General features: G+C 45.1%; 2 protein-coding genes across 3 annotated transcripts in view; one reads left to right on the plus strand and one right to left on the minus strand.

Annotated features, from left to right (window-relative positions):
- NMNAT2 (nicotinamide nucleotide adenylyltransferase 2) overlaps positions 1-538 on the minus strand; it is a 78,575-nt gene extending 78,037 nt beyond the window's left edge. Inside the window, exon 1 of the mRNA XM_081193324.1 lies at positions 421-538. The gene's annotated coding sequence lies outside the window, so the exon portion shown is untranslated. The remainder of the gene's footprint in view (positions 1-420) is intronic.
- A 544-nt stretch (positions 539-1,082) lies between these two features.
- Positions 1,083-23,871, plus strand: part of SMG7 (SMG7 nonsense mediated mRNA decay factor) — a 68,482-nt gene continuing 45,693 nt past the window's right edge. Inside the window, exons 1-7 of one of the 2 annotated variants that reach the window (XM_081193279.1) lie at positions 1,083-1,224; positions 19,282-19,313; positions 20,035-20,152; positions 20,583-20,715; positions 21,516-21,687; positions 22,329-22,400; positions 23,508-23,658. In XM_081193279.1, coding sequence (XP_081049405.1) covers positions 1,196-1,224; positions 19,282-19,313; positions 20,035-20,152; positions 20,583-20,715; positions 21,516-21,687; positions 22,329-22,400; positions 23,508-23,658 — 707 coding nt within the window. In that variant the 5' untranslated portion in view covers positions 1,083-1,195. The remainder of the gene's footprint in view (positions 1,225-19,281; positions 19,314-20,034; positions 20,153-20,582; positions 20,716-21,515; positions 21,688-22,328; positions 22,401-23,507; positions 23,659-23,871) is intronic. The other variant, XM_081193280.1, reaches the window with a different exon arrangement.

The raw sequence follows: 23,871 nt of genomic DNA on the forward strand, positions 1-23,871 counted from the left end.
CATAGTGACATATATGAACCAACAGCCTCCAACTGTTAGAATGGGAACATTAAGATTCCAAGGCTTCTGGAACAGGCGGGCAAGGGCGATGCCCCAGCAACCTCTTGCTCAAAGGCGCTCAGTCCGCAGAGCAGGAGACACTCTTAATCTCAGGGTCCTGGGTTCAAGCCCCAGGTTGGACCAAAGATTCCTGCCCTGCAGGGGGTCGGACTAGATGACCCTCATGGGCCCCTTCCAACTCAACAAGTGTCCTCCCTCAGATCCTCTTAAGATTTGCAGCAGCAACTGCCCGCACATAGAATCCTAGGGTGGGAAGGGTCCCCAGGGTCATCTAGTCCGACCCCCTGCAATGAAGGAATCTTTTGCCCACCATGGGGCTCGAACCCGCGACCCTGCGGTGAAGAGTCCCTCGTGCGCTACCTGGTGATTCGATGAAGGGGGCGCGATCCTGCACGCACGCTTGCTGCCAGCAGATCCCCGTGGAAGCTCAGCGACACCTCTTGAGGGGGCCATCGGGGTCTCTCCGGCGGGCGGGAGCCGGACAGGATCCCGCGCGCGCACCCGCGGGCCAGGCCGGAGCGGCGCTTGCGGTTGCCATGGCGACGGCTCACGCCGCTATTCGCGCACACCCCTCCTCCCCCCGCCAAGCACCCTCCGTTGCCATGGCGCTGCCTCGACCAATAGGAAGGCGGGACGGGGGGCTGGCTGTCCCTCTCCCCCCCGCTTCGCCACTCCGGGCGCGAGGGCGAACGGGGAAGGCTATCCGCGGCGCACTGGAGGCGGAAGTGGGTCGGCCCGAGCCTGGGCCGCGCCCGGAAGTGTGGGCTGAGGGCGAGAGGGTGCGGGGGTGCGGGGGGGGCAGGACTTGGCGGCGACGGAGCTGGCCCGACCCTCCTGGCAGCGCCTGCCTGCTGGGCCGCCCCGACGCGCGGGCGGGCGGGCGAGGGTTTGCGGGCGCCTGGAGCGGGTCTCGCGAGAGTTCCCTCCCGGGCGGGAGGCGGAGAGAGAGCGGCGCCGATTCCCCTCCCCTCGCCCCCTCCCCCTCCAGGAAGAGCCTGGGCCCGACGCGGGAAGATGGCGGCGGCCGGAGGCGGCGGCAGCGCGGGCTGCGGCGGCTCCCGGGCGGCAGGCGGGCCCGAGCTGTGAGACCCAGGCAGGGCCGGCGTGAACGGGCAAGCGGCGGCGGCGGCGGAGGATGAGCTTGCTTTGCGCTCAGTATCTCCGGTGAGGAGGGCGGCGGGGGACGCCGGGGTGGGCGAGGGGGCAGCTCCGGGCAGGGCCTTCGTGAGGGGCCACGCTGCTGGCACCTCTTGGGAAGGGCGGGTGCGGTGCCTCCGCATCTTTCCGCAGGCACAGGCCCGGGGAGGCCGGCGGGCATGTGCCGGGGATGCTGTGCCACACAGGAGCCCTTCGAAGGAGGAACATGGCCTCTGGCCGAGGAGCTTTCCCCACATTGTGCCATCCCGCCATTGGCCAGTCTCTGCGGCCAGGTGCCCATGCAACAAAAAGGGCATGTAGGTTTGAAAAAGAAAGGAAAGGAAATCGTCTTGCCTGCCTAGGTAATGGGTCTGTATACAAGGTGAACATGATCGCACACACACAACGTTAACGGCATCTGCTTGGGATTTTTCCACAATGCCCTCCCGAAACGAAGATTCGGTTAGGAAAAGGTGAGAAGTGGGAGGTGGGCTCCTGACCACCTGCCTCCCTGTCCTGCCAGCCACACTGGTGTGCTCGCACCAGCTTCACTCGCCTCCAGAGACATGCCAAGGAATGTGAGAGGAGTTTTGAAAAAGGCATTCTGCATGGAAGTGGGAAGTGGGGTATCTATATATTAGGAGCAATTAAAAATGGTAAGGCGTCAAAGGAAAGGGTGTGGAATTAGGCTGCTGTATGATGGTGGAGGAACTGCTCTAGTGCTCTTTCTGAGAAGGGAGATTTGGTGAGAAATGAGAATGTGCAGGAGGGTGGTGATGTTTCATGGCTGATGGGAGAGGTGATGGTTGGATGAGCAAATGAGAAGACTGCATGGTTGAGAGGAATAGGCTGTTAAGGAAGTGAAGTGAGGGACCCTTGATCACTTAAAGCTGCTGTGTAGTGGCGGATAAGAAGCTGAGCATGACAACTTTGCTGCCATAGCTCTCTTGCCTTTCTGCATGAGTTCTGCAGTATTGGATAGGTGTGTCCCATTCATGCTAAACAGTCCTGCTTCTTTTGGCACCAGCATTTGACTTCATGTGTAAAGCGAAGCCTGTAACTGCAATAGGTTAAGCGTCTAGAGCTCCTCTGTGTAAGATGCTATAGCAAAATGAACAGCCGTCTGTCTGCTGGTAGTAGTACAGTGGTACCTCGGGTTACAGATGCTTCAGGTTACAGACTCCACTAACCCAGAAATAGTACCTCGGGTTAAGAACTTTGCTTCAGGATGAGAACAGAAATCACGCAGTGGCAGTGGGAGGCCCCATTAACTAAGTGGTGCTTCAGGTTAAGAACAGTTTCAGGTTAAGAACGGACCTCCAGAACGAATTAAGTTCTTAACCCGAGGTACCACTGTAAACATTTTAGCAGTTATGGGGGAGCAGATTAGAGAGCAGAGATAATCCAGGAGGCATTTGTTGCTGTAAGGTGTGTATACTCTACTTTAAATCATGAAGTTGCAGAACATAACCATGGACAAAGAGAATGCGTCCCCTCAAGGTTTTCAGTCATTTATGCTTCAAAGAATACATCCTTCTACCATCTTGATCAACTTTATATTAGTCTAGATGGTTTTAGAATGTGACCATTGCTAAATGCTTTTCATCTATTATAATATATGTAGGTCATATGGTTGCTCTGCATGATAACACATTAGATTGACACATCCTGGTGTCTTGTCCCAGCAGTGAAGATTGTCACAAACAAAAGTGTGCTTCCTTCCTTGTTTATAGCATAGAAGCACAGAAATGAGAGCTCTAAATGATTTTTTTTACCTTCAGAAAAAACAGGCAAAGGAAGCTGAGATATGGTTATCTGAATTGCGCAGGTGTCCTTAGTGAGCCTTCAGGATACAGCAGGATGCTCTTTTTTGCTCTTTCTGTTGTGAAAGAAGCTGTCATCTGCTTTCTCCCAAAAGAAGTATCTCTGAATAAGGGAGACCTAGCCAGATACAGACCTGTGTCCGCCCTTCCCTCCTCAGGGAAGTTGTTGGAACAGATGATAGCAGAGAGATTCCAGGTGTTATTTGATGCTGCATTCTTCCTTGATACCTTTTCAGTCTGCCTTCAGAAGTGGCCGTGGTAGATCTGTGCCTGGAGATCAGCATGGGAAGCACTGTCCTTGCTGACCTTCTTGGAGCTCTTTGCAGCTTTTGATACTGTGGACCTTGTCAGTCTCCAGCACCTGTTAGAGCATTTTGAGGTATGCTCTTCAGTGGTTTCATTCCTTGTAGTTTGAATGTACCAAGAGGGAGACCATTGGAGAGGCTTTTAGCCCCATGACAACTGCTGTGTTGCATTTCATAGGGCTCAGGGTTTTACTGCTCTTTAACATCTGTATGAAATCATTGTGCAAGTTCCTCCAGACTTTTGGAGTATCACCTTTGGGTGTCATCAGTACACTGGTGCCCAGTTCTGTATCTTATTAAGTAAGTATCCAGGAGCTAACATTTCTCTTTTTAACCAGGTTTTGCAGCTGGTTCAGAAAAAAAATATTGAGCCGATAAGCTGAATTCAGTCAAATCAGAGATAATGCTGGTGAGAAGCAGATTGCTGTAGTCCAGATATGGACTTTGGTCCTCCAGATGTGACTGAACTACAGCTTCCTTCAGATCCAGCAAGCATAGCCAGTGGCCAGGGATGATGGGAGTTGTAGTTCAACAACATTTGGAGTCCGAAGGTTCCCCTGCCTGTAGTCTGGGTTCGTATCAGTCCATCTGCTGCAGAATCTGCACTCACTTTTGAAGGGGAGAGACCTTGTCCAACAGGACCCCTACTTTTCAAATTTCCATGTTTGATTGATGTAATACAATTTATTCTGGACTTCATGTGTTTTGTTAAATGCCATATTGCATTATTTATGGTTTTATCTTTCCTTTGTAAGCCACTTAGTGAAAAATGTTGAAAAAGCAGCATATAAATATTTGAAGTAACTGCAGGGAATCCACTGACAGTTCCTTTCTGGATACCCTTATGGCCCTGACAGTGCATAGTTTTATAACCTGAAGGTGGCAATTTTGCTCTTGACACTTGCTTTGTCAGAAAATGGGTTGCAGAGTTCTATATCTGCTGAAGCTTCTGAACAGTCATCAATGGTAGCTCAGCATATGTGTTATGGACAACAGGCTCTCCATAAAGTTCTGAAAATGCTTTCTTTGCTCTAGATACCTTGTGTGTTTATGTTGCATCTGCTTATATTCCTAGAGAGGTTACATATTTAGATTCTGTGGTAGCAATTCTGTTTGGATTGTACTTCATAAGCCCTTTATAGCAGTTCCAAAACATCTGGTTTTGTTTGTGTTTTCAAAAAATAATGGACTAATATTCCTTTCTTGGGGGAAGAATGAGGGGAAGATGAATTGGGACAGGACAAATATTCTAGGCCCTCTGCTGCTGTGCAAAGTCAGCTGGAAACAGAACTAGCCACTGCTGGATATGTCCACAATAAAGATCTGCTAAGAAATGGGTACAATTGGAGAAGTATGGCTTCTGCAGTGATTGGTGCCATTCCAATAGTAGTTAGCCCCTATTAGTCATAGTGGTAAAGTTGTAGGGCAAACATGATTGCACATGCTACAATGAAAAGTGAAGTAGAGAACTATGTGAAATCATTTGTGGTAGTTGTAAGAGGCAAAGCAGAAGTAATGAGAAGGGAATGAAGAAGTAAGCCCCATTGAACATACTGTAGTGGATTTACTTCTAAGTTAACTTGCATAGGATTGCACTGTATTTTTAAAAAGAAGCCCAACATTCCTTCAGGCCCTGTGAACATTCACAACATAAACTAAACCAGTTTCCTATGAAATCCAAAATATATTTGTTTCCAAGGAATGAGAAGAATCCTTATCTGGCTAATGTGTCTTTAGTTCTGTCAATTATGCATCTCAAGGGTTCGGGGGGGGGGGGGGCGGCAAAAAAATGTCTTTGAAAACCTTGTTTGCTTCTCATGTTCACCTGTTGAGCAGAATTGGAAATTTCAGTTTACCACTACATTCATTATCAATGTGGGGTTGTCTTTGAGCCTGTTTCAAAGTGAAATCCAGTATTAATTCAGAATGTCAAGTAGTATCTACTGTATTTGAAGTCTAGTGAATGAAATTGAAACTGTATTACAGTTGATTTTTTAACATTTTTTCAAAGACTTCATTAATAGCCTTACAGGAGTTCCAAATTGTACCAACTCCCCATTGATGTGAAATTGCTATACCTTGTGAATCAAAGCCATTTTGATCTTACACTCTCTGTTTTCACCTCAAGGTGACTTAACTTTGCACATGTAAATCTGCCAGTACAGTCGTACCTTGGAAATTGAACGGAATCCATTCCGGAATCTGTTCAACTCCCAAAACGTTCGGAAACCAAATCAAGATTTATGATTGGCTGCAGGAGCCCCATCAGATATTCGGCTCCCAAAAATAGTTTGTAAACCAAAACGGTCACTTCTGGGTTTGTGGCGTTCAGGAGCCAAAACGTTCAAGAACTAAGCTGTTTGAAAACCAAGGTACAACTGTATTTGAGTATCAATTATTGACCTCCTAATCTAGGGGAAATCAAGAGCCAGAAATGGGGAACATCGATCTGGGTTGTTTTACAAAATGTCTTCTGTTTCCAACATGTTTTCTGCACAGTATTTTATCTTTTAAAAGTATTTTCCTAGAGAGTTGTGGGCAGGGGGCGGGGGAGTAAATTGTACAGAAGGAAGAAAAAATAATTTTCTGTGACTTTAACTTTGCACTATTCTCCTCCTCTAAGCCCTAGTTCAACTCTGAAGTAGTGTTTATGAACTTATCAGTCTGTACAGGGTTTGTTCCTACTGAGATGTTTGGCCTATAAAACAGATCAGATTAGATTAAAACACAAAATAGGACTTCGTTTAAACTGTAAAAGAAATTGAAAAGAAAATTTATGGAACTAGGGGCAGGGGGGAGGGAAGGCAAGGATTTGGAGAATCCCATTTTATGGATTTGATAATGTTTTCGTGTATACTTTTCTTTCTTGTTGTTTGTTTTTATTTTTGTTACTTTTGTTGAAAATAAAAATAAACTGTAAAAGAAATTATATTTTGGGGAGAAAGAGTAAAAATTTTAAAACATTAATATATGCTATTGATGATGTGCTTGGTTTAGAATTCATGGGGTCAAAATTTCAAGTTTGACATAGGTTTCAAACTGTACCGACCTATGTTACCCGGAAGTCACTGCTGCCATAGCCCTGGGGTTGGAAATCTGTTTGTCTTTGGGTATTGTGGTGGAAATGTATCAAGAGCTGGAAGGCTTGATGAATATCGAGATTGGTATTATAATTAGATAAATCTTGGATAAATACTGTAGATTCCCTGACTATTGTCTGGGCTTCATGGAGTTGGAGTCCAGTGTCTGCAGGGCCACAGGTTCCCTACCTCTGCTTTAGTCTTTGCACAAATTCAGTTTTTAAAAATCAAGTAAAGGTGTATGAGTTAATTGAATAGTCTTGTCCTTACCTTGCTCAGTGACAGTGCTTTTAAACTTTCTCCTCTTAGGGAACTCTTTCTCATTGATTTGTCTTCCAAATAACCTGTGGGGTAGAAGATTATTCTGAGACGTGCTCTTGGGTTACTCATTTCATACAGAACATGAGCCTCATCTTTGTCCAGTGCATCTGGAACACTTGCTGTTTGACAAGCTGTCTTTTGGGGAAGTTGGACTTCTATTACTGCTATTAAGTGAGAAGAATCCCTGATCAGCTTCACCTTGGGGTTCACTGAATAGAGTTTGAAAACCAGTGTTTTATCCTTCTGTTTTCTTTCAGATCTCCTTTGGTAATGCCCCGTCGTCACCTTCCCTGAGAGCTGCAACTACTCACCATTTCTTTCCTCTCCCGCTATTTCAGACTTCTGGCTCTCTGTGCTTTTGCATTCTTATTCATACTAGGTTCTGTTGTCAAAGAAAGCTGGAGAATAACAGCAATGGTAGTATTTGCTTAGTTGTGCCAGTTTTGACATACCTAGCTAATCTTTTTCCTTGATCCAGATAGCCAGGCATGCTACTTTCTAAATCAGGAGTAGCCAACATGATGTTCTTTGTGTGCCATTGGACTACAATTCTCATCACCCCTGTCCATTGGCCATGCTGGCTTAGACTCTTGGGAGCTGGAGTTCAACAACATTTGAAGGGCACTCTGCTGAAACACCTCTTGTTCTAAGTTTTATGATATACATGGTAACAGTCTGGATTCTTGGACTACATTAACACCTTATAACTACAATCTCCTGCTACAGCTTGGATGCAGTCTGACTTTGGTGGTAACCATTGTTGCAGAGTAATTATCAGAGGGAGTTTCACAAAGTGCACCCTTTTGAGAACTCGAGGATCTATCTACATAGTCCCATCCCAACAAATTACTTTTTTGGCTTTCTTTGCCAGTGCATGCTTTATGGGACTGTTTCAGGGAGATGAGAAAAATGGGGGTGTCTTGTAGCTTCCATAGATTGATTGCTGTAGATCTGACAGAGATGGCTTTCTGCCAGTTTTGTCTCTTCCTGAGTTCAAGACCAGTAGTCAAAGAGTCCTGAAGCTTTAGAAAAGGTTCGCTGTGAATTGAAGGCCTCATAGCATGTTGGCTATCCCCAGGCATTTGGTATAGGAAGGTAGTTCTAATTAATAGGGGACTGCTGCAGATTGTGGAAGTTCTGTGGCAGAGTCCTGCTGCTATCCCAGTGGTCTTCAAAAGGTGGTTGTGCAGTATTTTCCTTGATAAGATTTTACCCCAGAATATGAATTTTTAAAATATCAAAAAGCACACTATTCTTTGAGAAAGGGTATTGTGGTTGTAGATTAGGTACATACATTTTTTTTTGTCTTTTATGACATCTTACCAACTTGATTGATCATTGACCCTCTCATTTGGCTTACTTTAGGTTGGAAGTATAAATTAGATAAAGGTGGAAAGTATGGCATTGATCAAATGACTATAGTACCAGAATCATATACCTTCTACTAGAAATTCAAGTATTGGAGTGTTGATTTTAAAAGTTGCCAGCAATGGTAGCATAAAACATTTCTTCTGGCAAAGAAATTTTCTGCTTCTTATTCTCCTCTTCTAGTACTTCAGAAAAAGCTTCCATGCAGATTTGTGCTTCACCTACCTCCCCTATTTCAGTCTGCCAATGAAATTACAAGAGTTCTTGCACTCGTACTGGTTCCCTTTTCTTCACTGGGACTCGTATTGTCAGAATTCATACACTATGTATTCAGCCTCACTAATTAAGGGAAACTGGAAAATTAAATGTGCCTTGCATGCATAATTGTACTAAACATCTAGTTGTGTGTCTGTTACATGAAAGATTTTTGATTGTGTGTTTTCTAGTCTTTGAATGTCCCCTGTGCAAGTTGTGGTGTTAGCCATAACCAGTGGCTGAGAGCTATTTGATTGTGTTTACGTTGTGGCCATGCAGTAGTACAGTGGTACTTCCGGTTGCGGACGGGATCCGTTCCGGAGGTCCGGTCGGATCCTGAGGTTTCCATAACTTGAGGACTGCTTCTGTGCATGTGCGTGTGGTGAAACCCTGTAAAATACTTCCGGGTTTGCCGCACGTACATCCCGAAGTTTACGTAATCAGAGGGTTATGTAAATGGAGGTTCAACTGTAATAAACATAGGTCTGTAGTTCCTGGAAGCCACTTTCATGCGAAAAACTGAAGGATCCACGGTGGATTGCGGGGCAGTGACATGCAGGGCTGTGCACTTAAGCCCCTATCCCCAGGCATGACTGGGGGTAAAGTGGCTGCTGAAAGGACTGTGGGAGAAGAGGCACCTATTCCTGCCCAGTGCTCCTCCCCTGGAAATCATCCCTGCCAGACTGCCACTTACCAGTTGCAAAATTCTTGCTGTGATTCCCAGACCTGTATTCACTGCTGAATGCATAGATCAGACTTCAGTTCTCTTCATACATGGCACTTTTCAGGATGAAGATTTGCATTGTGTGCTCTTGTGCTGTTGACCATGTGCTGATTCTTGCAGACTGTGTATTAGGGTGGATTTGATTTAAATCAAATTGATTTAGATCACAGTTTAAATCACTAGTCAGTAAGACTCGTTTTAAATCATTTTTTTTTACAGAAAGACTCATTCTTGCTGGTATAATCTTAATATTTACAACCAGATGAAGGTTTCATTTTTGAAATAATAAATTTTCAGAGTAGTTTTTACAGTTACAAAGTTAAGGCCAGTCTTGGGATGAGGGCAGGTAAAAGGTGAGCAGGACAAAACAGCGCCCATCTAAACATATAGGCACAGCAGCAGCAGAACCAATGCCGCATCCAGAGTATCATCACTCATACCAGCCAGAGTGGCATGCAGGCCTAGAGCTGGCACCATGATCAGCTCCTGGGCTGCCTCAGTCCCAGAACACCCCAGTAAGCAGGTGAGATGGGGAGCTCCTGTGAGCAGAGGGACACTTCTACTAATTTTAGCCTGTTCTTCCAGACAAAGGGAAGTGGACTGTAGCCTACATTTTGCTGTGGAAGCAGTCTCAATCTTTCATGAGTAGGTGCTTTGTAAAGAAGTGTGAGCTCAGTGGCATTGCATGTGTTGTCAGCGCCTGGGGCAAGGCAGTAATTGTGCCACCCAACCTCATTGTGGATGTTGCGTGGGAGGCAGCAGGGGGACTTCACTCTCTGTATCCCTGTGCCAGCCCCTCCTCACGGTGGTCGTCTACCAGTTTCCGTGTGCAAGCTCCCAGTAGGAGTGATGTCTGGCGCTCTTTGGTGGGCTTGGTGGCGCCCCAGCAGTGCCAGAGCCGCAGCTGCTACCAGTCTAGGAGGAGGGCGGCAGAGAGCAGGCTGAGGCACCATGTACAGCCCTTCCTTGTCTGCCTCTCCTTGACTTGCAGCACAAGGGTGGGCACCAGCAGGTCCAGGGCCAAGCAGACAGCTGTCCTCTCCATGCTCCTGCCATGAGGTGTGCGGCTCGCCCAAGGACATCACCCCACTGGGCATCCCTTTGCTGGCCACAAGGAGAAGGATGCACCCCCACAACCCTGAAGGCCCAACCTGGGTGTAGCTCACCTTCCCATGGCTCTGGAAGATGGCAGCCATGCTGCCTCAGCAAGGGAGCCTGTCATGGGGGCACTGCTTTGTGCCCCATCAGAATTCAGCGCTTGGGCCATTGCCCCCCCTCACGTTGTCATGCTATGCCACTTTGTGAGCTAGGTAGGTAAAGGACCCCTGGACAGTTAAACACGGAAACACTGTTTACCTTCCTACCGCAGTGGTACCTATTTATCTATTTGCACTGGTAGGCTTTCAAACTGCTAGGTTGGCAGGAGCTGGGACAGAGCAATGGGAAATCACCCCATCGCATGGCTTCAAACCACTTACCTTCCGATTGGCAAGCTCAAGAGACTCAGTGGTTTAGACCACAGCAAAGTCAGTGGGATTGGTTTGCCTGCAAACTTTACATTGGTCCTAAATATATTTCTGTAGTCTTCAAATATTTGAACCAATGTAACCATAAAATATATTTAAACAGATCTGTCTTATAGATAGGTAACTTTTTGAAGATATGCTTTCTGCAGTAAAACTTGTATCAGCTTTTCTGAAGATACTGTTTCCTCACATTTCTTTAGCTTTCTTCATGTTTCTTCAAATATATAGTGGTACCTTGGTTGTCAAACGGCTTAATTGTTGAACAAATTGACTCCCAAACGCCGCAAACCCGGAAGTGAGTGTTCTGGTTTGTGAACGTTTTTTGGGAGCCAAACATCCGACATGGCTTATGCAGCTTCTGATTGAGTGCAGGAAGCTCCTGCAGCCAATCGGAAGCCGCACCTTGGTTTTCGAACTGTTCCGAGAGTTGAACAGACTTCCGGAATGAATTAAGTTCAGCAACCAAGGTACCACTGTATTTCTTCCATCACTGAAGAAATTTTCTCATTGTAGCTTTTGTTCTCTCATGCAGGATGTTCTTTCTTGCTTGTGAAGGCAACTCATTGGCAAGACCTCACTGTGTGGGTAGGGGAGAACATAAGAGTGCAATCACATTCTCTTCCTCTCTCCTCCAGCATTTCTAGTGTTTGGAATCTGAGGCATAACAGCCATTGGTACGACACATATATAAAATGACTTACAAGCTATCTTTTTAGGCGTAGCTTACTCGAGACAGCGTACTCAGCATAAAAACACAATATAACAAATTTACAATAGCAGCACTATTAACAATATCTTAAAACACAGGCCAAATAATTTGCTTTTTCACATTATCATGTGTAAATGTTCTTAGCATGTGCACCAATCCATTGATGAATGTGTGTGCTTGTTTATCTAATTAATAAATATATATTGTGCACCTTTAATGACAGTTTCTAGAGCTGTTTTACAAGCATAATATGAAATGGTGATAAAACGGCCAAGTCAAACAATATTGTGTGTGTTAGCATGTCAGCCTAGGCAGGTGTGGTACTGTTGTGGTAGTGCTCAGAGCAAATAGGCTGGTGCATACGGTCAGGTTATTTAAATGTGATGTTCTACATGTTCTTGAGCTGTACTCATTGTTTGTTTCAGACCTTTACTTTAGTCATACTTTGTAAAATGGCTGATCTTAGTGGGGACCATTCACAAAGCAGGGTTGCTTCCACTGGGAGCCAACTTTTATTTCAAACTAGCAGGGCAAGCCTATTTACTACAAGGACCCTTAGTTGCCGTCAAACTCATTGCAACACTGGAAACTGTTATAAACTAGATCAGGCTGCTTGTCTCTCTATCTCAGGATTGCCTACTCTGACTGGCAGTGGTTTTCCAGAGTCATATGTAGATGTTTTTCCATCACCATCTGCCTAGTTGTTTAAAAACAACAACAAACAAACAAACCCAAAAACAAGCTGTCTCAGAAATTGAGGCTGGGACCTTCTGCATCCAGAGTGTCCCACATTCTGGACAGGTGTTGATGCATTGCTTACAAAGTTAAACCTTCCTACCCATTTGGCATGCCAGTTTAGCTTATTTGTGCATTATGAAGAAGCATAGACCCTTTTCAAAGCATGGATCATTGAGGACTTACTCCCTTTGACCCTAAGGAGCTGTTGGTTTTCTTGAACTAGACGAGTGACTGTAGGGAGCCCTTTTTAGTCTTGCACCTACTACTCTAAATGATCATCTCACACAGATTCTCCATTGGACAATTGTGAGACCTTGTCAGTTAAAGTAATTTTAGTGTGGGAGAAACTGCTAAAGGGAAGAGCAGGAATTGAAAGGTGCATACGTTGTGGGTGAAAGTACCAGCTGCCAGGAAGCAGGCCCTGAGACGGGAGCCTTGACAGCAGGTGTTAGAGCATCAAGGTTAGGACTATTTTTAGGGAAAAGTATATAAACATAGCACGGCATGGCATTCTGTTTGTTTTGAAACCGCCTTTGCAAAAGCTATATGTAAAATATAGATTGCAGTTGATGAAGCAAAGCAATATTTAGACCTTACCACAATAACTCAAATGTATCTGAAATCTTTGTTTTTATACATTGGTTAAAACATAACTGCACTTTTTATCTACAACAAAATGTTTTCTCTAAACACAGGACAAAGAGAAGATGGGATGAGAGCCAGTGTGGTGCAGTAGTTAAGAGAGGTAGATTCGTAATCTGGGGAACCGGGTTTGCGTCTCCGCTCCTCCACCTGCAGCTGCTGGGTGACCTTGGGCTAGTCACACTTCTTTGAAGTCTCTCAGCCCCACTCACCTCACAGAGCGTTTTTGGTGGGGGAGGAAGGGAAAGGAGATTGTTAGCCGCTTTGAGACTCCTTAGGGTAGTGATAAAGTGGGGTATCAAATCCAAACGCTTCTCTGCTCTGGTCAGACCTCACCTAGAGTACTGTGTCCAGTTCTGGGCACCACAATTCAAGAAGGACACTGACAAACTGGAACGTGTCCAGAGGAGGGCAACCAAAATGGTCAAAGGCCTGGAAACGATGCCTTATGAGGAACGGCTAAGGGAGCTGGGCATGTTTAGCCTGGAGAAGAGGAGGTTAAGGGGTGATATGATAGCCATGTTCCAATATATAAAAGGATGTCACATAGAGGAGGGAGAAAGGTTGTTTTCTGCTGCTCCAGAGAAGCGGACACGGAGCAATGGATCCAAACTACAAGAAAGAAGATTCCACCTAAACATTAGGAAGAACTTCCTGACAGTAAGAGCTGTTCGACAGTGGAATTTGCTGCCAAGGAGTGTGGTGGAGTCTCCTACTTTGGAGGTCTTTAAGCAGAGGCTTGACAACCATATGTCAGGAGTGCTCTGATGGTGTTTCCTGCTTGGCAGGGGGTTGGACTCGATGGCCCTTGTGGTCTCTTCCAACTCTATGATTCTATGATTCTTCTTCTTCTATAGTTCATATGACAAAAACTCTAGAACATATTTTATCTGATATATTTTCTGAGAGTCTTAGAAAATGCAGGTTTTTCAACATCCTGAGTTGCAGCATTAGTGTTTTAGAAAGGAGGGTCACATTGTAAGTTCATTAGGTTTTTTTCTAAGGTACTACAGTATAGCTGAATAATCCTGAAGAGTGATGATGGTTTATAAATCAGTTGAATAAAACTGGAGCTACTGATATTTGGTTTCCTCTGGCTCTAGAATTTAGTGTACTTAATTCAGATAGAAACTGCAAACTGCATGGTGTGGCAAAAGTGGATGGTTAGTAGTTTTCTTCCTCGTAATACTAGAATCTGTCCAAGATTCAGGACAGACAGTAAGCAGGTAGTTAACACAGTACTTGGTAAGATAAGACTAGACCAGTTCTGTTATATTTAGTAGAACCAGATAATTAACTACTTGACAGTGCATCATTTCTTGATAGAAATGAGACTGTAGATCACCTTCATTTGAAGTCTGCTTGATAATTTTTCTTAAGGCTTTAAATTTACCCATAAAAAGTGTTGTGAAATATTGTCTCAAAATATGGTTAAATAGTAGGGTCAATAACTAAAAGTTATGCATAGTTCTCTACAAGTTTGAAACTCCTTTCCACTAGTTGGACTTCTGCATCAAATCATGTTTGCATGTTACACAACCGCTTGTTGCTGTACGACATTGAAACTACTAATTAGACCAGGAGTCAGCAAACTCTTTCAGCAGGGGGCTGTTCCACTGTCCCTCAGACCTTGTGGGGGGGGCGGACTATATGTTGCCATGATTATGACCCGCATTTTTGGCAAAAACCCACGTTGACAGTTATTATTTCTCTCGTGAGTGGGGGGTGGGGGGCTAAGGTAAGCGCACCATTTCTGTCAGCCCTTGAGAGTGTGTGCGCATGGGTGGGTGAAGGGGAAAACCATTGGCCAAGCTAAGTCAGGCCAGTGCCGCTCAAGCAAAAACGTTCTTTTCCCTGTGTGAGGGAGGACAAGGCGGTTGCAGCTATTTACCTTTCCATGGCTTGCAATGTGTAGCTAACAAGCGGCCTCCCCAGCAGAACTGCTTCGAAGTGCAGCTGCCCAGCCGCCACAGACACCAGCGGGCGTCGCTCCTGAGGCGCCTCCGAGCCCCTGCTGTCACAACTGCCCTTCCTGAGGTCAGTTGCCGGCAGCTCCATGGTGGAAATCCGAACTGTGGCTCTTTTTCCCTCTTCCACACCCCTACCCCAGAATAAAAGATTGCTGCGCACACAACAGAGAAGGGGCTTGGCTCAAGCAGCCGCCCGCCTCACTTTTCACCCCCAAGCCTGGCTGAGTCGCAGAAACCATCACGTGTGTGCGCTATGCCAGCTGCCTGGATTCCCAGACCATCCACGGCCGGATCTAGAAGGCAATTGGGCCTGATCTGGCCCGTGGACCTTAGTTTGCCGACCCCTGAATTAGACTATCGGGTACGCTTAGCATTCCTTTCAAAATTGGCAAAGCAGACATGGGGAGCAGCTGAAAGGGGAAGGGGTGCTGGGACTTGGTGATCTAGTTTCCTAGATATGTTGAAGTTTAAGGAGGTGGTACTTGCAGTTGTCAAGATCTGTGCAAGAAAAGGTCACAGAGTTGTCATCACTCCATAGCTCATTTGTTGTTACAGTAAATGAAGGGGATGGGAATGGGAACTTTTGATTTTGATAAAGTAGAACTCCTCCCAAAAGGAAGGGAAGGGAAGGGAAGGGAAGGGAAGGGAAGGGAAGGGAAGGGAAGGGAAGGGAAGGGAAAGGGGGTTGGTGAATAATGTTCTGGCTTATTCATGTTGTGGTTTAGCATGATGGGCAAACTTCATGTATGTGAATAAAGATGGGGAGCATAATAGGCTCAATCAATCCATAGGATCTATTTATTAATTTATTTAACAAAATTTATATACTGCTTGATTATAGAGAAACAGCAACCTCTAAGCTGTTTGCAAAAAATACTAAACATTAAATTTCCCATTAAAAACAGTTAGAAGCAGGTATTTAAAAGCATCAACAAGATTCTTAAAATGAACAAAAGAGATTAAACGCATTTAACTTCTACATGTCTGGATAGGCTTGCCTAAACAAAAATGTTTTAAGCAGGTGCTGAACAGATTACAGCAAAGGTGCCTGCTTGATGTCAATATGAGGGGAGTTCCGAAATGTAATATTATGTAGTACTTTTGAACAGTGGCATAGCAAGGTCAGATGGTACCCGGTGCGGAAAATTTCTTGTCCCTCCCCCCACACATATTGAAATTCTTAAAAGAAGGAAAAATAAGATACAGTGGAAAGTGTAATTTTTGGGTTTATTTACTTAACATTGTGAGCATAAGCACTTAAAACCGTTTTTTCCTAACTTTGTTCTCTGCAAATTTTGAAATCACATCATCAATTCCTTTTGCTACTTTGTTTTCAATTGACAAGATGGCTAAGCCAGAGAGCTTTGCCGATCTCAACCTGATGCCCTTTCTGATTCTGCTGCCAGTCTTTCTCTTCCTGCCTCCACTCCCCGAAAACGTTTGCTATGCATCTAGGCCTGTGATATAGCGAAGACCAAAGAAAGGGAGAAAGGGCTGGCCTTCCTGTTAGGCAGGGAGACGAGGCTGCTTCAGGTGCTAAAGTAGGGGGGCAGAAGAGCAAAAGAGCAAAACCCAGCTGGGAAAAGAGGAATCTGCTTCAGTCTTGCTCTGTCGTAAGGAGCTTCCCAGGACCTTCTGAGCAGAGGCACATCAGATATGGAAGCTAGGAGCTAAATGGCACCTTAAACCTAGGTTATGGGCGCAACAACAGAATGTCTAGGCATACTTTTTTATAACGAATACAAAGCTGAAAATGAATGAACTGCAGCTAAAATCTTATGTTTGTTTTTCACATGCTCTAGTCCTTCTCCTGCCCACCCCACTAATATTCTGAAGAGGGTCTCTTCTCCATTCTTCAGAGAGTGGCTGGAAGTGGGGAGGCAGAAAAAGGTCCTCCTTTCCTTCCACTCTGCAGTTTTAATCTGAAATCTTAGGCGCAGTACTGCGACCAGAGCTCAGAAACTGCTTGCGCTAATGAAATTCCCTGTTGCAAAATGCGCCTAGAACAATGGGAGTTTCGAACGCTGGCCCCAGACTGGGGACTGCTTCTTGGATTATACTGGTCTGTTGATTTTTTGAAAGGTGTTCTTAAAACATCAGCACCAAATAGAATCTCTGGAGGAAACTGAAATCATTGGGGGATGAGGAAGAAGCAGAGGGGACCAGGGAGGCTGGTGGGGCTCAAGACCAGAGAGGAGGGGGAGCAGGAGCCAGGGGGGCAGGGAGGGTCTTGGCCAGAGCCATCACAGGTTGCCTGGGGAAAGAGTGGCAGGCTCTGAGCAGCCTCAGTTTCCCCCACCTGTGAAACTGGACCAGCTGGGCAACAGGCTGTCGTGTTCACCCCCGCTGCAAACAAAAAGGCAGCACCAAAGGGAGGACAGTATTGTGACTTTATTGCATTGTATAATTTTTTTTAAAAATGAATTTGTCAGTGTTTGTCTTATTTATGTTTATATGATGCTGTGTTTTATGTTAGAGATTGCAATAATGCTGTTTGTGATTATTGTGAAACACTTTGAGCTCAACATTTGTTTTTGGACAAGCGAAATACAAATATTAAATCAAATCAAACCCTGCTTTTCTTCCTAAGTTGCCTTTTACTTTGTATTTCTTTATTCAGCCTTTTTTTAAGGTGCAGAGGGTGACAGTGGACTACAGCAGCCCTGCCATGTAGTCTGCTTTCTATACTGCACAGTGGGCAGCCTGAGGGAGTAACATAAAACAACGCTGTTGTGTAGACCACTTGTATTATTATGCTCTACTGCGGTTTGGAGGAGGATCGTGGCTGAGAAGGGTTTACAACAGCCACTCTCATTTTGCCCCAAGGCAGCTTGGTGCATGTGGCTGAGAGGTGGGCTGGCAGTAGGGGGCTCACAGCAACCCTGCAGTGCAGGCCACACTTTCTCCCCACAGGAGAGCTCTTTTCATAGCTCTGTAACTGGAATTCCATGCAGGGAAGGCATGCCTCTGAGCATATACAGACCACAATCCCAGGCCCCAACACCCCATAGGGGTTGGGGGGGGGGAGTGAGTGAAAAAGTTGCCTCTGCTGCCTTCGGTCCGCCCATCCTTTTTGTCTCGCTTATCTTTGCTGGTATGCCTCCGCCCAAAGCCAAACTTCAAAGGCCCCTAAGGAGGTGCAGGGCTGCTGGGAGTAACCATCTGTCTCTCAAAGGGTGATGGGGGCTCCTCTCACCATGAACCCCAAGAAGAAAAAGGGCAGAACGCCTTCTTTGATGCTTGCATGGCGTGTGACTTCTTTCTAAAAGCCCCTTTTCACATGACACTGTGCCAGGATTGGGGCCTCACGCCCCAAGACGGTGGGGGGGAGCGGGGGGGGGAGAGAGAAGCTTCATTTTGAAATGCACCATTTGTTTAAGGGGCATTTTTAAAAAGAAAGAAAGTTGTTTAAACACTAAGAAATGGGATGATAAGCTCTGGGGTTTGTGCCTCTATATGGATTCCAAGATACCTGATTGTTGGAGTTCAGAGGAATCCCTCATCTGGATCTTGTGTAGAAATGATTTTTCTTCACCGGAAGAGCGAGTTTCAAAGTTTTACTGCAGAACCGTCTTAAATACGAGTTACAATAAGATAAACATTACGAAATACCAAAGTAACACAATGCAAACAGTTATAGCTGAATCCACCATGGGGGTAATGGACCCCTCAAGGCTTCTCCCCACCCCGCCATTTCCACTCCTGGAAAACCAGGGAATCTGCTGAATGCATTCCCGGTTCAAGGTGACATGCGCACAGCGGGCTCCCTGAGGAGGAGGCAGAGGCTGGGCTCCAGGGTCAGTGTCCTGGAGGTTCGGGCTTGCGCTGACCTCTCCCCACCCTCAGCCTCCACCCCCACCCTGCCCCGCTTCTCCTTTCCCGCCAGGGCAACCAGCGGCGGGGGCAGAAGGAGCGTGCCAGCGTTGTTTGCCCAAAGCCGCTGCTTTCTTTCGGGGACCGGGAGCAGGTGCGTTCAGCCGTCACCCCCCTCAAGATGGCACCCGGCCCGGCCCACCCCCCTTTCTCCACCACTGCTTTTGAAGGCTAATACCATTGTCCATTACCTGGACCAAAAACCTTTGAAATTTATTTTTTCAATATTTTTGGCAGTTTACATATGCTTATTCCAGTGCAAAGTCTCTCAACAGAACTGAAATGAGTTCAATATCTTGGTTCTGCATTATGGTAATACTTTTTGAGGGATGGCATGGGGAGTGGGGTGGTAAGAGTCTTGCTGAATATATCTTGTGTTCAGGGGGCATTTAATAGGATAGAAGTAAACGTGAAAGTCCTGACCTAGAGGAAATATTATAGTGTGGGCTTCCTTTTCTTTTTTTTTGAGAGAGAATCACTACTTTTCCATTGTTTGGTATCTCAGTAAGATGGTTAAATGCATCCTCTTCTAACGATAATTTTGGATATGTGATCCTGAGCATCTAATTACTCCCACTTAATGTGTTATAGGAAATGCTTTTTTGACACCCTTGAGTCTTCCAGATTGAAATTCAGATCGGTTGTACTGTGCCCATAAAAATGGGGCACCTAAGATGTGAATGTGCTGGATTTTTACTTTCATCAGCCCTTTCTGGTCCTAACAATTATTATTTTGTATTTCATTTGCAGGCAGGCAGAAGTCCTGAAGGCTGACATGACGGGTAATGAGCTTTGTTTTTCATTTCAAATCAGCCAGAAACTTGGGTGGTCTGCTTTCCACAATTGCTGCCTCTGGATGTGAATGGGACCCGTTCCAGAGCCCTGTTCGCATCCTGAAGCGAACGCAACCCGCGTCTGCGTGGGTCGCAATTTGCTGCTTCTGCACATGCGTGTGATGTCATTTTGAGCGTCTGCGCATGCACGAGCAGCGAAACCCGGAAGTAACGCATTCCATTACTTCCGGGTCGCTGCAGAGCGCAACCTGAAAATGCTCAACCCGAAGCTACTTCAACCCGAGGTATGACTGTAAAATACATGAACTAGGATCAGTAAACTGTGTTTTTCCTTTTAATGTGTGCCCTCTACTTCTGACAATGCTTCTGACAACTTTGAAATCTGCCCCCCTTTCTGCACCCAAAACACAAGAGATGTACTAGCATAACTCGCAAAATGGTGTTCGAGAAATTCAGAGCTAGGATAATGTGCCATCATTATTGCAGAGTAAGCAATTTAATACACTGGTAAATTAATACAGTTTCCACATTTCCTTCACCCTGAGAAGTTTCAGACCAAAATCTTGCATTCCAGGGTGTTTTCAGCTGCAGCCTTTGCTGATGTAGAAAGGAAAGTGTTGTATCTCGGTGAATCCTCTTTTGAGGAAATGGCAAGGAAAATGCGGTTGTTGTGCTGTCCTAATAAAACCTTGATCTTCTTACTACTCAGATTCAAAGTTGGGTCCAGCTGAGGCCTGGACATCCAGACAGGCTTTGCAGGACTTATACCAGAAAATGCTGGTAACAGATTTGGAGTATGCATTGGACAAAAAAGTGGAACAAGATCTGTAAGTATCTTAAACTTGGGCATGTACTGTTTGTCAAAGAGATCCCTGAAATTTTGGGCAGAATTAATGGCATATTCAGAAGATATTCTTTTATCTTTGAGTACGTCAGCTTAAAAAGTTTAACTGCTCTTAACGGAACTTTCAAGGTATCACTTGGGGAATTATTTTGAAAAGGTGAAGTTTGACTGGAAATGTGGTTTGACATAAACCATAAATAATTCAGTGATTATTTTATTTCATTCTTTATATTACATGTGGCTGGTAGTAACATGGGACAAATGTGTAATATAGTATTGAGCTAAAAGTATGTATTGTTATTTGGATGAACTGTTCACACGTGAAGCTGTTTTATTGAAGGAGGCAGGGTTGTAAAGAGTGAGGCCTGCAGAGTGTCCCACATTGGACACTAAACTTCTCTTTCTTCCTATAGGTGGAATCATGCCTTTAAGAATCAGATCACAACTCTACAGGGTCAAGCAAAAAACCGATCAAATCCAAATCGGAGTGAAGTTCAGGCTAACCTCTCTCTGTTCTTAGAGGCAGCTAGTGGCTTCTACACACAGGTGAGTTGAGGGATTGCACTATGAGCATGGGGCATGGAAATGGCATAACTTCCATGGCACCAAATAGGTTTTGTATGTTTCTTTGCCCCCGCAAGATGTGGTAAAGACTACCCACCTAAACACCCTTAAAAGGGGAATAGACAAATTGACCAAGCTGTCAGTTGGTGCTTAGTCATGATGGTTGTATGTGACCCCACAGTTTCAGAGGCATCCATCTTAAAATTCAGTTGCAGTGGGAGATGGCTGCTTGAGTCTTCCCATAGGCACCTGGCTAGCTACTGCAAAACAGGATGCTGGCCTTTGGTCCAATCCAGAAGCACTTGCCTTTCGTTCTTACATGCATGTATATTCCATTTTGCTTTTTGCAATATCTCTCTTTTATAGAAACATTAGGTACCCTATGGACATAACTGATACTGAGTTAGACTATTGGTCTGCCTTGTTTGACATTGTCTCCCCATAACTGCTTGCAGCTCTTCAAGGTCTGCCTCAGCCCTGCAGTCAAGAGAGTCATTTAACTGGAAATGCCATGAATTGAATCAGACCTTCTGCATTCAAATCATGTGTTTAGCCACTGACGTAAGGCCTTTCCCCTAATATTAGCTGAGGAGAGGTGAAATGAGTTTAGAATGATACAACATGACCTCTGTGTCCTTTAGATTTTCATGAACTTCTAAATCTTATATAGAAGTGAAGGTGGGCTTAAGGATAACACTCAAAGTTGACCAATTCCTTCAGGCTTTTCTACCTGATTGCTAGTTTTGCTATAACTATTAAAATTGATTGGTTTCTAATTTTAGCTACTGCAGGAGCTGTGCACAGTGTTTAATGTAGATTTGCCCTGTCGTGTGAAGTCCTCCCAACTGGGAATTATCAGCAATAAACAGACGCACACCAGCGCCATTGTGAAGCCACAATCTAGCTCCTGCTCATATATATGCCAGCACTGCCTTGTCCACCTTGGAGACATTGGTGAGTACCATGAACACAGACAGTAGAATCTGCAGGAGGAAGGTATACATAAGCTGTGCAGTGACAGTGGAAAATAGAGTTTATAATAATAATAATAATAAATTTTATTTATATCCCGCCCTCCCCAGCCAAAGCCGGGCTCAGGGCGGCTAACAACAATAAAATAATCAATCAAATAATCACACAATCTAAAAATATTTCATTATAAAAATTAATTAAATCAAATTGATGGCAACCAATTAAGTAGAATTATGTGCAGGTTGCCAGAGGAGGGAGTCAGGCTGCGCCCTGACCAAAGGCCTGGTGGAACAACTCTGTCTTGCAGGCCCTGCGGAAAGATGTCAGGTCCCGCAGGGCCCTAGTCTCTTTTGACAGAGCATTCCACCAGTTTGGAGCTGCAGCCGAGAAGGCCCTGGCTCTAGTTGAGGCCAGCCTAACCTCTTATGTCAAGTATTAATAGCAATATGTAATTGTAAGGAGAGAATAGGAGCACCTGCCAGGTTGGAGTAAACAAGGCTCCTAGTCCAGCTCTATGTAGAATAATTGTCCACAAAACCTATTTATTTTAGAAATGGTGGGGTGTAGCACATTGACTAGTAGTGTAGAATGTTCTGTTTCAGCAGTTCTTCTTGATTTTTCAGCTCGCTACAGAAATCAGACCAGCCAGGCTGAGTCCTACTACAGGCATGCAGCTCAGCTTGTCCCATCCAATGGTGAGTTTATGGAATGCAGTCTGTGTGGGTGAGCTTGCCAATTCTTGATCAGTTGTTTGCAGCATAATCCCACTGGTTCTGAGGAGCTTCGTTTCCATCTTCATACTCTACTTCAACACTGAACTCCATGGAAGAAGGATGTCCATATACCACATTAATTCTATGGGATTGGCAATAGATAATAGAGCTAAAATGTTCATACCTCATATCAACTGGATATTTATTTCATTATCATTCTTTTAATTTTTCTCCAGAGGGATCTCCATAGTGGCTTCCATTAAACAGTTTAATTGTATTTTATTATCTATTAAAAGGGACGCGGGTGGCGCTGTGGGTAAAACCTCAGTGCCCAGGGCCTGCCAATCGCATGGTCGGCGGTTCGAATCCCCGCGGCGGGGTGAGCTCCCGTCTTTCTGTCCCAGCTCCTGCCCACCTAGCAGTTCGAAAGCACCTTTAAGTGCAAGTGGATAAATAGGTACCACTTTATTGCGGGAAGGTAAACGGCGTTTCCGTGTGCTGCGCTGGTGCTGGATCGCCAGAGCAGCTTCGCCACGCTGGCCACGTGACCCGGAAGTGTCTGCGGACAGCGCTGGCCCCCGGCCTCTTAAGTGAGATGGGCGCACAACCCTAGAGTCGGACAAGACTGGCCCGTAAGGGCAGGGGTACCTTTACCTTTACCTTTACCTATCTATTAAAACCACCTACATATTTCCTCCCTCTTCAGGAAAGCTCTGCCATTCCATTGCTTCCAAACATGTCCAGTCCCCTGCTCAGGCTCTTCCTTTCTGTTCCTCCACCCCCTAAGTGAACCCTTTCTTGAATCAGAAAAAAACTTGCATTGCATCTGGAGATGTGTCCCGTGGCACAACCTGCTCTCTACATGTCCCTTTGCTTCAGTAAGTTATAACAGGAATGTTAGCAAGCCAGTTTTTGAAGCAATCCTCATTACTACATTAGGACTGACCTGCTTATTATTGACCATGGTCAAAAACTGTTACTCCAATAGTAGCTGCTGCCTAGAATATGGCAAAATAACTGGCTTGTACTTACAGAGTGAGTCCTTTACTTTATCAGAAACTTTTCTTCCCTTTTAAAAAAAAACTTTAGGTCAGCCTTACAATCAGCTGGCTATTTTAGCATCCTCCAAAGGAGATCACCTGACCACAATTTTCTACTACTGCAGAAGCATTGCTGTGAAGTTCCCTTTCCCAGCTGCCTCTACTAACCTACAAAAAGCACTTTCTAAAGCACTGGAAAGGTAAGGCTAATATTTTCTAGGTAGTGAGATATCATTTATAAGCTTCAGGCTATTGCTACAATATAAATCTTTTCTCCAAGATGCTGCAATACTTATATGTGTGTCTTTTATAAGTAGTTCTCAAAGAACATCAAGTTACAAGTAAGTAATTTCTTTTCCTCTGTGCCTCCTACAGGTTAATAGTAGCAACAAAACATTTATTCTGCCCCTGTG

This window comes from Podarcis bocagei (assembly GCF_964188305.1).
Source record: "Podarcis bocagei genome assembly, chromosome: 5".
In the NCBI taxonomy this organism is placed as follows: domain Eukaryota; kingdom Metazoa; phylum Chordata; class Lepidosauria; order Squamata; family Lacertidae; genus Podarcis; species Podarcis bocagei.